This window comes from Psittacula echo, assembly GCF_963264785.1.
Source record: "Psittacula echo genome assembly, chromosome: 2".
NCBI classification, from domain to species: Eukaryota; Metazoa; Chordata; class Aves; order Psittaciformes; family Psittacidae; genus Psittacula; species Psittacula echo.
In genome coordinates this window covers 7,920,644-7,937,280 of record NC_137737.1, presented here as the reverse complement: position 1 = coordinate 7,937,280, position 16,637 = coordinate 7,920,644, and the positions used below count along the sequence as shown (strand labels likewise).

The 16,637-nt window shown below is 41.2% G+C and overlaps 1 protein-coding gene across 1 annotated transcript in view; it reads left to right on the top strand.

Moving 5' to 3' along the window:
- The window catches only part of ADCY1 (adenylate cyclase 1), a gene marked incomplete at both ends in the record, with an annotated part of 142,002 nt that overhangs the window by 36,712 nt on the left and 88,653 nt on the right, over window positions 1-16,637 (top strand). The window contains one exon of the mRNA XM_080611609.1: window positions 6,269-6,418. Within this exon, the coding sequence (XP_080467735.1) occupies window positions 6,269-6,418 (150 nt within the window). The remainder of the gene's footprint in view (window positions 1-6,268; window positions 6,419-16,637) is intronic.

Below are 16,637 nucleotides of genomic sequence, written 5' to 3'. Positions count from 1 at the left end.
GTATTGTAAGTCTCCTGTCTGATATCTGTCCTATTCCCTAAAAATCAGCTGCTTGTTTTCTTTTAAGGCTGAAAACTCTTGTGCACAAAAGTGCTGCTTTCGCTCTTCCTGATTAATGAAAAATCCAGAAGCATTGGTACATCCAAATAAAGATTTAATGTGTTGCTAATGTGAAAGGTAAAACTGATGGAATTGTGCATTCCCTTCAGAAACTCGCTAAGAAAGGCACAACAGCTCAGAAACTCAAAAATGGGAGCCTGAAATTAATGCCATTGATTCTTGTCACACCTGAGCGAATATTGATGGATAGGCAAAATTGGTATCTTGTATAATCACAGATATCTTTATCAGAATGTTTTTAAGCTGCAGAACTACACAAGGTTTAGGATTCAAAATTAAGGATTCTGTCAGCTCTAGTTCTGATTTTCCATCCTAATTCTCTGCTACTTAATCTCAGAGGTAAGTGCTTCTGCCACCAGATAAACAGCCAACAGTGTGTGGTGTGGGAGGGAAGCGCGCTAACTGTTCTCCCAGTGCATGTTTCCAAGATAAAGGGACATGTGGTTTGGAGACAGATGCAACAAATAAACTTGTTAACACTGGGGAGCTCACTGGCTCTTGATGACTTCTTTTGTTGGGACCTGTTTCAGAAAGGTTTATGGTACATGTTTTACACAGTGGTTATAAATTGTGTCTTGTACTTCGGTCAAGCAGGGATGCAAATAAAGGGAGAGACACAGAGTGGATGTCTGTGATTGCACATTGTGCACATATACCAGCAAACCTGGCTGTGGTTAATGCACAGCATCCTAGGTATCCTGAAAGTCTCTGTTCACTTGTGTGGTTACAGACACCCTAGCACTACTGTCTTTTCCTCAACTAGTGACATCTAGTGTTATTCAGCACATTATCCTGAAATACCTAGTCACTAATCCCCTCATAGAGTATACTGTAGATTCAGGAGGACTGGGAATGAAGGCAGGAACCACCACAGAGAATGGCATAGCAGAACAAAATCTTGTTAGTAGGTTGCATAAACCAGTTAGGACAAAACTAACAAAAAACAAGAGTGGGACATTTAAGCAAACTGGGAATATGTTTATTTAATCCGAAGAAAGTTTGTTTGGCTGCCATCTGTGGTAGGAAACACAGTCAGGAACTAAGGAGAAGCTCTCTGCTCCTGTGTTACACCACTTCAGCAAAGGGAGGGTGGAGATGTAGTAATTAAGTGTTCTCAGAAGGCTGCAAAGTGAGTGAAGTGAATCACTAAACTTCAGCCCATGTCAGGATCGAGGCAAGTATGTATTCCTTTGCATGCAGTCTTGTGCTGTAAAGGAGCCTCTACTCTAATGATTACATCTTCTGTAACAGGGAAAGGAGAAACTATTTTTGTTTAACCTTGTAAAAGGTCTTGTTTATGATAGCCACAATTTTCATACACAGCACGGTCTTGTCTTACTCTTTAAGAGTTTTAATGGTGGGAGCACTGACTCATTTTTGTAAGCTGTTCATGGCTCTTTCCTCTGAGGTATGCTGCACAATTGGACATTCATATTTTACAATAATGCATTTCATTGCTGTATCTCAAAGCATGTTGACAGAATGAGTAAATGTTACATTGTCTGCACAACAGGAACAGCAGTAGTGGCACAGAAATTACTTGCAGTAAAATCCAGTTACCAGAGAACACTGGGAGCAGAATTCAGCCCACCATACCTCTTGTCATACCCGGTATCTGAGTGACATGCAAGAACTGTATTGGTCTCTTTTCCTCAAATTGCTGCCTTCACCAGGAAATGATGGCCATATTTCCTACATATTCCACTGTACTGCATGAGATAGCACGAGAACTCATGCTGCTGAGAATAAATCTGTTCTCGATATTGGCACTAAATTAGAATCCTGGGAGTGTTAACTATTGAAATCCTTTCTCAATCCCATTCACACCATAGGCCCAGCTTTTAGAAAGCACAGTGAAGTTCTGGGGAGTCTCCTGAAGATTTTCTTCCCTGGTAATTTCTGTTTCTCATTTAGTCTACTTCAGTGTCCATCCACATGAATGCCACCTTGTAAAAAAGTCTTTGAGTAATGCAGAGGTGATTCACACCTTTGTGAAATAGCCCCATTTTTCTATGAGACTATTTTGTGAGACAGAAAATTACTTCAAAGTGAAACCCAGCCTCATGTTTGAGCCGTCTACTGTGTATCTGTTCACCTGATAGCAGAATTAGTCTGCTGAGTAAGCAGAGTCCTGTTAAAAGGCAGATAAGAAGAATTTTTCACCATTTGTTTGAGAGAGAAAGCAAGTGCATGTATGCATGCACACGTGAGGATTCTTGCTTTGAAGGAAAAAGAAGTGGAGAATAAATCCTGTCTGGAACAGAGAGAGGAGTTTCAAGAGACTCTTCAAAGAGTCTTTTAACTAATCCCAAGGGACACTCAAAAAGTGGGAGATGATTCTAGGGGGGAAAAATGAAAGGGAGATGTTGAACTGAACTTCTCAAGCCCTGGGTATGCATGAGCATGTTACATGCTGTTACCTCCAGAATTACTTGCTCTCTCCTAGATGGGAATTGCTGTCTTGCACAGTTTGTGTTCCCTACCAAAAGTAACGTGAGACCCAAGAAAGGCAATGGATAAAACCAGGAGAGACAGGAATTTGGTTGGAATTGCTGGACCTGACAGTCCTTCACTGACCAGGAAGCTCACAAGAGCTAGTTGTCTGTGTTGGAAGCCTGCCTTTGGTAATACCCTCCAGAGCAGAAAGAACCATGCCACAGTCATCCAGTGACTGACAGTCTACCCTACTGATGACTAGAGCAGCTTAGAGCTCAGGATGTTGGTACTGACGTGCAGCAGAGATGTATAATGCACAATACAAGGTTCAGTGGCAACAATCAGTTTTAAAATAATTTAAAAAAAAAAGGCTTTCATGACCCTGATCCTCTTTTCTATTTTTATCCTGGCTGACCCGTAATCTCATTTTGGAATGAGAGAATAACATTGTTTGAAAGAGGTTGCGGCATAAAAATGTCTTTGAGTCATTTTGTGTTGCACTGGGTAAATCGTTTCTTTGGCAGTTCTGGAAATAGAAGATGATGGTGAAATCTGAAGAGTGCTCTTTATGCTATTGAGCAGTAGTATAGTAAATAATGTAGGAATGATTTAAAACTCAATTCATTGGTATTTCAGTAGTTCTGGATGCCTCAGTACCTCTTCAAAGATCAGCTTTAACAGCAAGTCTCTCAATAATCCTGGAGTTACAGCACATAATGTGTGAGTTATATGTGTATGTATGTATGTATATAGAGATGAACGTATTTACATATTAAAATGAAAGGGACCAGGAAATGGCATGCATTTGAGAAACCTAGAGAGACAGATGTATGTAGCTTGCAATTGAGGAAGAGATAGTAATTAAGCCGAAAATGGGTTGTGGAGGCAAGGAACTCTTACCTCAGGAGACAAAATGCCCTACTTTCTTTTCTCACACTTTGAAATCTATGAATCTTTTACTTGCTTTATCACTTTTCCTGATTCCCTGCAGGCCAGGGCTGGCAGCTAAGCCTCTGTTTTATCTTAAACTGTTCAAAGCATGTCAGAAAATGACTTTCCCTGCTGAGTCTGAAAGTGGCTGCATGATTGCAGGAACCCACCTACCGTTTGCCCCCAGTCCAGGTGATCACCATTGCTTCAAATCTTAATGATAGACTCAGAACAGCTGGCACATTGCCACAATATAAGGCCTTCTATTGCTCGCAGTTGAGGACCAAAATCTGAGTTGAGTCCTTTATTCTCTCTAGAAGTAATTATTTATGTCTTGGGCCACTCTGATATCAGCACATAAAGATGGTTTTATTTTTCCACCCTGTGTTAATTAATAGCTGTTTTGTTACGCTCTCTTTGTCTTGACCGTTTATTCTTTGGGCTCTCTCTGCTGCCTTTGAATATGGCTTTTGCAAATCCTGTCTATTTTTATTCCATTGCACTTCTAAGAATTAGCTTTAAAATACACCGTTGCCGTTACACTTCAGCATGATAAAATGCAGGGATAAAGTGAATGTGGTTGCATTTGTGCCTCTAAAAATAGTATTCTACTGGAATTTCTACAGTAATTTCATTTTAGTGGTCTAACTTGTACTGAAAATTGATATACCTCAAACAGTTCTCTGTGATGAAGCAAAATAAAGCAGGATAGGAATTGCAGATTGTTTATGCTCAGCCTGTATCATGAAATAATAGGCTCATGTACTGCTCTTCACCTTAGAAGTTTTACCATCTGTGAGAAGTGACATGTAAGTAACTGGTACATGAGATTCCTAGGTTGAAATTCATCTGACCGATGACACCTGAACTTGTATTTTGCAGTTCTCAGGAGGAAGCTGTAACACCATTCTTCACGAGTGTTAGCTCTTGTAAGATAACTGTTTCTTTTTGGGTATTGGAGGAGGAGGAAAACACTAATGCTAGGCAGAGCTGCATTTATTGTGATAGGGTATCTTTTGATTTTGTGCTGGTGAGAACATTTGCAGGGAAGTTGTTGTTGATCACCATCCCTGGAAATGCTCAGACACTGTGTAGACGAGGCCCTTAGGGACATGGGTTAGTGGTGGACTTGGCAGTGCTGGGGGAATCGTTGGACTTGATGATCTTAAAGGTGTTTTCCAACCTGGTTGATTCTATGATTCTGTGGTACTCTTAGCTAATAACAACCAGGTATGAAGGTAAAAATTAGAGGACTAGTGAATCCCTGAAGGTCTGGAGAATGCACCCAGAATGAATCTTTCAATTGTCCCCTCTGTACTGAGATCACAGGTGGTGAGATGTATACTGCCATTAGTTAAACACCTCAGAAAATCCCTTCTTATTTTGGTAAAAGTCCCTCCAAAATCAGCAGGGAGTTTCTAGATGGATCTTTGCTTACCACATTGGCTGAATTCAAGCCTTCAGCCCTAGCCCTGTTAGACAATAAGCATTCCCTACATGGATTGGCACAGCTGGTGCTGATTGGCACAGCTGATTTCACTGGAAACAAGGGCAGTGGTCTCCTTTTCAGCTTACACTAACAGAACATGCAGCAGTAGCGATGTGCTGGCTTGAAATATAACCCTTGTATTAAGAAATAAATGTCAATTATATGGTCTTTATGAACTATTTTAAGTGCATAGGAATTTGACATGATTTGTGTTACTTGCAGTAATGTGTGTCTTTGCTCTTACTATACCAAATTTTTGGCAATTTATGTGCAAGATGGTGTCTGAAACTATGGGATATATTGAGTCTCCTGAAACCTTATCATGATGCTGTGGTCGTAACTAGAGTAAATACAGACAAAAAGACTGCAGAGATATTAGGTAAACAGGCCTTATTGCCTCCTTTCTAAACAAACACTGCATTGCATTGCAGAATTTACCATCTGAGGACATGTTTTGGACATCAGAGATGCAGTGAGAAACTTAGCCGGGATTGTCTTAGATAGGAAGGCTGTGTGCAAACCAGTTATTTAGGTTAGTTAACTAACTTTACCACCTATTGTAAAAACATTAAAAAATGACCAGAAGGGTCATTGGGATATGTGTATCCTTTATCTAAGCACTGTTCATAGAAGTAATTCACTGTACCTGCTGATAGCATTGCAGTGGCGCTTGGTTTGTACCAAAGGCCATCATTTGAAAGCACTTGGCACCTTCTAAGAGGTCTGCTGCAGGGTAACATCAGCGATATTTTAGATGATTTGTCCAAAAATACAGTATGGTTGGTAATGGTATAGCTATGGGAAGAGAAGCAGATTTTCCAGGTGCAAATTGCACAAGATGAAGGTTTGGGTACCTAGGCACACATTTTGCTTTAGTCACAGGTTTTATCCGTGTCTGCTTTATAGGAGAAATAATTCCAGTCTTCTGGGCGCTCCACAGTTGAACAAATACTGAATATACCGCTCTCATTAGATGCCCAAATCTGTCAATGGGCTGGTGAAAGAACCAATGCTGAATGAAAGTGCTAAGCTATACATCATCGTAAGAGAAATCAACTTCAGCAGATGCAGAGTGTGTAATGTGTGGTACTGCTTGCCTGAACTTGTGGTAGCTGCTGTGATTGTTTCACTGCGGTTGGGTTGTGGGAAGGGATATCAGTGACATGGCTGGTGAGGCATAACTTTGAAAGACAGTGCTTATTTTCTTCTTTTTTTTTAAATTTTGCTGAGTAGAAATGTAAAATAAACCCTTGTATTTTAAACTATGCATTTCTTTTTCTTTCTTTCTTACAGCTTGTGGCCAATGCAATCCTTTTTGTCAGTGTAAATTTGTATGGGGTCTTTGTGAGGATTTTGACAGAAAGGGCTCAGAGGAAGGCATTCCTTCAGGCCAGGAACTGCATTGAGGACAGGCTGAGGCTGGAGGATGAAAATGAAAAACAGGTCAGTTTTTAAGTCTAATTTCTTTTTCTCTGTTTCTTTTGAGATGACTGTAGTTATGTGAACCACAGGTCAGGACATTGCTGCCAAGCGCATGGCGGGGGGTGTGTGTGTGTGTTTCTGTTGTGAAGGAAGGGTGCTGCCTCCCCCTGACATGCTCCAACTCCTCCTCCACAGTGCACACACTCCTCACTCTTCATCTGCAGCGCACACAGAAGGTGCAGACTGACCCACAGCTACTGTCAGCCCTGCTACCAAAGGGGATGTATTTTATGACTGAAGCAAAACTAAGGTGCCATTGCAGTCTAAGACCCTGGGAGGGTTCTGCATGGATGTTTTGGGGTGGGTGTTAGATGCGCTGGAAATACTTCTTTTCTGTCTGTGTGTGCTGTAACCTGCTTGCACTCGTGACAGTTATAAACAAAGTCGTCAACATTTTGGGAACAAGGGGCTGCACTGATATACATGAATAACTGCTACCTTAGTAGTTTTGTTTATTTCACACAATTTTATCAATCAATCTTGCAAACAGATTTGAAAGCAATGAGATAAAAAAGGCTCCATTTTGGAACTTGCTGCTATTACTAACTGGTCTGAATCTTAAAGCTAAAGCATCTGTTGAGCTGTAAGGTTTGGGCTAAGTTTTTCTTTCTACTTAGATGATAATAGAGGGCCATGCTAGAATACATAGATGTAACTCCTTTGACCTACGTGGAATGATGGTAACTTATGCCAATAAAGGATTTAAGTGGTGTTCAAGCCTTGCTATGCAAGATGTCAGGGTCCTCAAAGGTTGTGAACCTCACATGCTTTTACTTCCCTTCACTTGCAATTTCTCTAGCAAGTCTTTTCCTGTGTGTGAAATAACACAGGTCCTTGAGTACTTTCTATTATGAATTGAGTGAATGAATTTTTATGACCTAGACATACTCTGTAATAAGTAGATGTCTTTGAACAACTGCGTATCTTTGCTGGCTGTGTAAAAATGGTATTAGGATGAAAGCCTTTAGATTCGGTTCTGGTGTTTTGTAAGGCAAAGCTGCAGATTTTTCAAAGGCAGAAATGTTCAATAAGTAAATTTACATGTTGTGCCTTTGAAAGGTTTTGGGATCCAACATGAAAATAATGTTTATTTTGGGGTTTCTCTGGTTAGCACATTAGCAATCTGTCTTATTTTATAGTTTAGCCATGCATATAGAAACACAAGCAAGCAAAAGCATTACACGAGTACCATTGTTGTTTATAGTATACATAGAGGATCCTGCAAATGTTTTTGCAGTGCAGTATACACATCAGTGAACAGAATACACTTTTCTCCTACGCTTGTGAAATGGAGCACGGTGTAAATCTCAATACAGTGGTGAATGCTGATTAGCTGCCAAAAATACCAGCAGAATAATTTCAGTGGCTGCTCTCTCACTATATTAGAATTCCTCTAAAATTAGGGTGAGAATTAAGACCTGATTAGAGGCTACAGAATCATTCTGCAGTTGCTGTGGGATAATGTAGCCCAAGTTTGCAGCTGGCAATCCTCAAGAGTATTTGAGAGGAAAAGAGACGTTGCTGACCTAGTTCAATTTTTGTGATCGTTCCTGTATTTTTGTTCTCTGAATTGTCAACATAACATGTTAAAAAGGGCTGATTTTGTTCACCAGACTTTCTTGTCTCCTTCAAATGCTCTGACCTAAATACTTATGGCCCTTTTACATTGCGAATTGTAATCCAGAACGCTAAAACCTTTCCCTGGTACTTCTGTGTGAGTCTCTAAAGGGAAAGGAAAGAACGTGCTCTTGACTTTTGAATATACACAGCCTTCTAGAGTTAAAGTGTTGACTGTGTGAGACAGATCCCACAGCTGAAACTGTGAGATTTCTTCCTCTGTGTCCTACTTACAGTGATTCTCCTCATCTGGGATGCATTTGTAGTGATAGTCCCACGTGATGATTTTGATAAATCTATTTTTATGAGCAAGAGCAAATATCTCCTGTTGTAGCATTTTCAGAGGCATCATGTAGGAGTTCGCAAGTAGGCTTGGGAAGTGGTGCTGGGGAGAAGGGGAGCAGACGGGCTCTGTTTATTTTAGAACTCAGTTTAATGTTCACCCTGTTATCTCTTCTCTGTGGTCACAACAAATAACTGGCCTTGATGGTGGCATCATCCATTTGTTATGTTGCTGAATGTTAGACTGCAATTTCAGAGTAATGTAAGAAGTGAAGGCCAAGAACCAAATAAGTTGTAGACCATGAGAGAATAATTAGAATCATTCAGTTGGGATAAGCATTTTCTCTCTTTGTCTGTAAATCTCAGCAGCAAGACCTTCCCCTGCAGAGCAGGCAGTTAAGAATAAATGATAGGAAGGGGCTTAGAGCAGCCTCGTCTGGCGGAAGATATCCCTGCCCGTGGCAGGGTTTGGAACCGGATGAGCTTTAAGGTCCCTTCCTGCCCAAACCAGTCTGAAATTCTATGATTCTATGGAATGTTTTGAGATGGGTCCTGTTCCCTGGACCTGGGCTTGTTTTCTGCTCAGAGCACCTGAGCACTTCCCCTTTACTCCCACTGCACCATCTCTCAATGTCCACTTCCAGATTATTAATTCCAGATGATCCTTTGCCCGCACAGCAAGTAAGGCATTGTCGCCCTGATCCCTGGAGGACCCCCAGTGTTAGACAGCCCTACCAGTCCTAGCGGCAACCTCCAGGCAGTGCTTCTCCCCTTCCCAAGACAGCAAGAAAGGAGCAAGCAGGGATGGGGAACTGATGTGTTCAGAGTAGAGAAAGAAGTATTCTGCAGCTGATGGAGGCTTCTTGCTGTCTAATTTGGAGGGGAAACCAGTAAGGAAGTTGTGGCTCACTGTGGATTAATTCCCAGCGTGGCAGCTCCTGAAGCTGCACTCTGCTCCAGGAAGGTGGTAGCGTTGTAACTCTGAGGCCAGCTGGATTTGAGATGCAACTGGTCCACTGTGTTTAAAGGCCTGTTGGTTCCTACTTTCCTACTCTTTCAGAATTATGTACTTTTGTTGTGCCCATGGTTTTGTGACGGTGGATTTCACTCTGTGCACTCTGCGAAACAGAACTTCCTTTTATTTTTTTATAGGCTTGTTGTCTGATGACTCAACTGGGTGCTCTCCAGTTCTTTTCTTGTTTTGTGCTAATTTATGAGTAATGATTATGCAGTAACTTTTTCGATGTCCCACACACAACACTGTAGACTTTTCTCATAACCCTGCTCCTCATTCTTTCCAAGCTGGAGAATTGTAGCCTGTTTACTCTCCTGATGTATGGAAGCTATTTCTACCCCACTGTTCCCAACATCATAACAAATCTTGCTCACTTCCCTCGCTCCCCTGACAATAAGAATATTTTTATGCATGTTCATGCACTGGATTTGGAGATAAAGTGTATAATTTCCATCAGTGAAACGCACTTCCTGCAGCACAGGATGATGTAAAAAGTGCCAGTAGTCTGACTTCATGCAAACTTCCTGCCCACAAAATCAGCTTAATCTGTTTAATCTAATAATCACTGGTTTTTAGTTGCAGAAGTACATGCAAATATGTTTGCAAAATGAAGTCAGTCTTTCTAGCAACTTGTTCAGGTATTTCCTTCTCTCCTAAATGTTACTTTGGTGCTTCCTCACAATTGGAACATGATGATGGGAAAACAACTGGAGAACAGCAAAGTCTCCAGAGTGGGGACTGGCTATCTTTAAAAAAGGATTGTGAATTCACATTTACTTACCAAACCATTGGGACTGGAGAGATGCGTTTAGTGGTGGCACCATTCTTTCATGAAGTAGTTGTGTACTCCACTACAGTGCATGAAATTTAAGTTTATTAACAGGCTTTAACATGAGAAACTGAAGGAAGCACTAAAAACCACAGGGAGTTAGGAGGCACTGGGCTGAGACAGCCAGTACTGTGGCTAGCTTCAGGGCCTGAAGTGTGGCGCTCCAGCTAGTCTCATTAGTTTTGTTGAGAGGTGGTGGTGGTGTTCTCTTTGCTAGTACAACACCGCTACTGCAGTAATGCTGGTTCTGGAAGACAGACTAGCATCTTGGTGTTGCTCTGTACGTGTTCACCAGGTCATTTGAAGCTTGCTAAATTCCCTTTATGCAATGTTGAATTGTGCATACAATTCATAGAATCATAGAATGGTTTGGGGTGGAAGGGACCTTCAAAGCTCATCTAGTCCACCCCCCCTGCAATAAGCAGGGACATCTTCAACTAGATCGGGTTGCCCAATTGTCTGCCTGTGTATGTGTATGCATTCCAAGTGTCTGCTGCATTTTTAGGGCAATATCCTTAGCATTGCATATAGTAACTGGGGCAACACAGAGTCAGAGATTGGATTAATAACTATTCATGGAAAATGAAACAGTGCCAGCAAAAGATACCACGAGTTTCGGTGCAGAATACATTGAACCTCTGCTTGGGGCATTTTGGGTTCAAATTCCCTGCTGGATTCAGATTCTCTTTCAAAACAATTTAGGTATCACCCATTTTGGATATGTGCGCTACCTCCTGTACCTTTAGGTAAAAGGATGAACCCGCAGCAACCCTCCAGTGCTTTTGTCCATTATGTTTAATTTCCAGCATTTATGAAGAAAAAAAAAGGGGGGAGGGGGGAATCAACATAATATTTGAGCAAACTGTGTTGAACTTTCACTTTGGTAACAGATAACAGGTTGTTGTGGGGTTTCCTTCCAGTTCAGCAGCCAAACTGAGGAATCAGTTGTTCACACAGCCTCAGGCAGAGTAATTTCTAGGGTGCCTGACAATGTGCTTATCAATGCATAATCAGCTTTCCTCATGTTTCCCCTAGTTTTTATTCTCAGAATCTTGACTCTTTTTTCATTGCAATGCAGGAGAAGATGTGAAATTTATCATTAAAACACAGGCCCTGTCTCCATAATCATTCATACTGGCTCTGTGCATCAGCAAGTCACCCTGCAGCAAAGATGCCATATGCATCATGTGTGGGAACAAAAACGTGCTCTTGTCAAATTATCTAGTGTGCAACAGGGAGGTGATCTGGACTTTACACACATTGCAGCCTGAGAGATGCTATCAGATCCTCTGCAAAAGCTAGCCAGTACAGCCACTGAAAAACATAGGTGGAGTAACTCGTTTTAGCTGACAGGGTGAGCCTGTACTACATCACCACTGTGCTCGGTGTTATGAGGAGGCTTTAAGATGGATGTATTGTATTATCAAACCACAACGTTACACAGGAAAGTCCACCTTCAGAAATCTATTTGTTCTTTTCTAGGATCAGGGAAAAGAGAAAATAAGGAGTGTTACAGTTTTGGGCTTTTAGTTTGAACTGCTGGGACTTCCTGCTCTTAGCCAAATAGCTGCAGTAGAGATGGGAACTTGTCTTGCTCTCGGCTTCTTTTGTCACCTTTGGCTGCTAAGATCCTTACGCAGGGCTGAGCCGAACTATTGGCTACCTTTATCCTGTTGCATGGCACCCCTGGGCTCAGGTAAAAGGAGTTGCAGAGGCACATTTCTCTCTCCCACACAGCAATAGTGCCCAGAAGCTTTCTGTCTAGCATCTGTTAGTTCCCAGTCTTGCAACTGTCATGCATCTGTCTGTTCTTCATACAGCAAACAATAAGTCTAAGGGCTCCTTAGGTTAAATGCAAGTGGAAGGCTTCAGCTTCAACCTGAAGCTATTAGGAACTGCTTGGTACCCCTTGCAAGGCGCAGGGTGCAGCAAACAAATAAATGTTTTCCAGTTTTACAGCTCTGTTACACCTCTTTTTATGCAGAATACACATCTCATCTGAATGTGGTTAGTGCCAGAAGCTGTGTTTGTCACACAGGATATTATTTATTTATATCCTAATTATCATTAGGATAATTCTTACCTATTTTTGGCCAAGTGAATGTGAACCTTTTAACTTCCAGGCAGTAATCCTTAGTAGTAGTAGACACATATACGAGGGTTTCATCCCTTCTATCTTGGACACCTTGCTGGAGATGAGATAAGGTTACAGAGGGACACCTAAGTTTAGAGCTACACAGCCGTATGATAACAGAAAGAGGTGCTTGCACTGGACTTGAAATTCCAAAGTGTAGAAACTCTGTAACACACAAGAAAGCACACAAGGGTTGGAAATCATGTACATGTATTTTATTTGCATTGTAATGGTATTATTCTACCCACATTACTTTAATTTGAAAAACGTAATGCATGGTATTACAGAAAATTTCTGAAAGCATTTAAAAAGCCACATTTATAGCAGCAGGCTAGATCAGTACTGTAACAATGTGGTTTAACTTCACCTCCTGAAAGCTTCCTTTTAGTAAGTGTTGTGGTTTAACCTCAGCAGAGAAATAAGCACCACAGAGGCACTCACTCACTCCCCCCACAGTGGAATGGAGGAAAGAAACAAACAAAAGTGGGAAAATTCGTAGGTTGAGATAAAGACAGTTTAATAAGTAAAGCAAAGGCCACGTGTGTAAGCAAAGCAATACAAGGAATTCATTCTCTGCTTCCCATGTGCAGGCAGGGGTTCAGCCACCTCCAGGAAAGCAGGGCTCCATCACGTGTAACCGTTACTTGGGAAGATAAAACACCATCACCTCAAATGTCCCCTTCCTTCTTCTTCCCCCAGCTTTGTATGCTGAGTATGATGCCATGTGGTATGTTGATCAGTTGGGGTCAGCTGTCCCCACTGTGTCCCCTCCAAGCTCCTTGTGCACCCACAGCCCGCTCACTGGTGTGGTGGTATGACAAGCAGAAAAGGCCTCGACTGTGCAAGCGCTGCTCAGCAATAGCAAAGACATCTCTGCGTTATCGACACTGTCTCCAGCACAAATCCAAAATATTGCCACGTACTAGCTACTGTGAAGAAAAAATAACTCTTTTCCAGCCAAAACCAGCTGGAATTTTGTGACACAAGGTGTGAACAATGGCTTCTGAAGAGATTTGTAAAGAAAATAGGGTGTATGAACTCTTCTCTTTAGCATAAATATATGTAGTCACTCATCCTCAGTCTAGCAGGGGCATGTCTCACACTGCTGCTTGTTGCAGTTTGGTTTTTGCTCATAGATGTATGTATGACATATAGGCATGCCACCTACGTTAAGCTTTTACATGTTGCAGTGGATGCTGGCTTATATTGAATAGAGTAGACAGACATGAATAGATAAGTTAAAAATAGTTGTTGTATCATTCTAAAAGCTGCTGATACCTTGGCTGTTACGAGTTTTGAAATAAATGTTAGGAATGTGTTCTGCTTTAAACAACTGCCAATTAAATAAGCTGGTGGTGGTGTTTGACTCTGTGTGAATTTTCCAGTTTACTTTTCCTACTTGGTCCCTGTATTTTCCATTAGAGAGAATGGAGGAGGAGGAACAATTAAAAGCACACAAACCTGTCATTAGATAACTAAAAATACACTACCATACAGTTTTCAGTACATAATAACATTGTGCATAGCAGTTGCTAAGGCAAATTATCATAGGTAAGAACACTTGCTATAGTGCATCAAATCCTTGAGTTAAATAGTAAGACAGATACTTCAGAAGTACTTTCTTATGGCTGATTTCTAAATTTAGAGCAATATCCATGACAGCAGTGTGGTGTTGACACTCGTGCAATGTTTTTATGTAGTTTGGTATATTATATATAATATATATGCACATCTATTACATATATTCACAGTGTAAAGTAAAGCAATCTCAGAAGTGATTCTTGATGTTCTTCCTTCAGCAGTAGGAATTTATAGGGAGCTCTAAAATGTCATTGGGAAAGTTTTCTCTTCCATTTATTTTTATTGCTGTCCACAGAATTGTTTTCATTCTAGAAGTGTCTTAATATAACAAAAAGGTAGCTAATGCTTTAACACACTTTTCCTGGACCACTCTTCAAACGCAAGGTGGTGCTACCATAGAGCAGCAGCTCTGCCAAATAGGTTCATCACATTGCAGCAGCTGGCCTAGGCACACGTGCAGTTTGTCAAATGGTTCCCAAGTTGCTATGGTACTACTTAGCACAGATTATCTCCTGCTCAGGATACTGAGCCAGGCAGTTTGCTTTCATTCTAGTGCGTGACACTGTGCGCTTTCTGCTGTTATAGATAGGTGTTTTGCCAGTTACGTTCAGTCAACCTTCTGTGAAGCAGAAGAACTAGACCACATCCCATTACCTGGCAAACAAAACCCCAAAATAGTCTAAGGTAATTTCTTATATTTTCAGGTTTGCCTTTCTAGAGTGAATTTTTGTCTGTTATGTAATTTAAAATCTTTCCCAGGTTTCTGTTCCCCATTACCTCTTCAGTATCAACTCATTTCATTTGGAGGTAAGGTTCCCTTCAGGCACATTTGATTAGGAATTTTCCAGTTGGACAAGGGAATAATGAGCTAAATCTGAGTCACACTTGTTATTTTGAGTGAATGCACTCATTCCTTCCTTAGCATGTTCATGAGTTGGTCCTTGTCTTTCCTCTTCTGAAGGCAATGAAATTTTCTGCTGATGGGTTTAGGCTCACTTCTCTGCTCCGGGAAGACAAAATGAGGACAAAGGACAAAGGCTTTTAGATTTTTCTGATCTAAAAATCAAGACATTTTTAATTCTAGATTTTTCAGAGGACAGTATTGTATTTTAGTCCCTGGAGGTTTTGGCGTCTATTCCATTTGACTGGTTCACACTGTGTATTCACTTGCTTGTGTATCGCTACATTGAAGGCATCTGTAGTTTTCTAAAAAGGGAATTCTAACTGCTTACCACTTACTATGTCTTCCTTGGGTTCTAAAATTATTGCTTTTGACTTCAGCTTCCTGCTTTTTTTAACTCCTGAGTCTGTTTACACCCACTACTGCGCTCTGTTCCTATCACTAGCAATCAAAAAGCATATCTTTACTGAAGAGTTCTTGCTTGTTCCACCACAGGCAAAAATCTGCAATAAGAAAGGGCATGTACTGATATTGAGTGGCTACTGCAGCTCTAAATGTATGATGTATCAGACAAGAGCAATGTTGTGAAGCACCACTCCTAATGCGGCAGTGTGTCCTTAATGCTCCCCTGATTCTTCACCTATTCTGGACTCTCAGCTGCAGATGGGGCTTGGGGCAACCTGATATAGTGGAAAGTGACCCTGCCTGTGCCAAGGGGTTGGACCTGGATGAGCTTTAGGGTCCTTTCCAACCCAAACTATTCTGTGATTCAGTGTTCCATTGGTGGAGCAAACCAGACATGGCTGTGGACTGGAAAGAGGTGAACCTGTAACTGTAGAGGAAATTTGGAACAACAGGGCTAAGCCGATGAAGCTCTGTCTGCTCTTCCTTTTACTCTGGAAGGGGTAGCTTGCAATGCCATCCTCCTAGCATCTTCAGAAGAAAAGATAGAGAGATGCCAGGATTGCTGTCCTGGTTCTGTTCATGAAGGAACACATCACTCTGTGCAGCTCTTCATTCTCTAGCAAACCTGAGTTCACACATGTCTCAGCTGCACACCTGCCTAGGAATTGCATTAGCACTTCTGTGTTCCCTCTGATCATGACATTGGCAGATGGTTGGTACTCTTTCTGATGATTCTTAAGGCCCCTCTTTATGGGGATCAGAAAAGCCTTTTCATAAGGGTATTAAATTTTTTGAACCTGTGCTCTAAGTGTGTCTTCTTGGTTTTTATACATATACATATTGTCAGTAGGGGATCATTTCACTGGAAGGTGAAACGTGGCCTTCCTGACTCTGCAGAGTCAGGGCAGAGAGAATGGGCAAGAGAATGGATTAAACATTTTCTTTCCACATAGGAAGAGTAGAACAGTATGTTCAGAGGCTGTTCTGTGCCAAAAAACGTTTCATATTCATTGATATACCCTCAAGAACGCACTTATTAAAATCCTACTGAAGCATGATAGATAGAAGCAAGGACATTTATTAAACTAGCAGCTAATAATGAAGAACTTCTGAAACTCCCATTTGACTTTTTGTTTGTTCATTTTCCTAGCAGCTATTTTCAAGTAGACCTGCTTTCAAGTTATCTGCTCTGCAGAATGATCTGATCATATCTGTATGGCTACTGACCTGCATTATAGTGAGGCAAATAAGGATACCTAACATATAAAGGCAGTATTTGATATTGTGAATTTAGCTTCATCTCACTCAAGTTCACTTCCAGTAGGAAGATTTCCATTAGCTGGAATGAGTATCATCTTTTTCCTGTCAAGTTTTCTGTGATGGTTTTGTGGATGCATTGAGTTTTGCCAGTTCAGT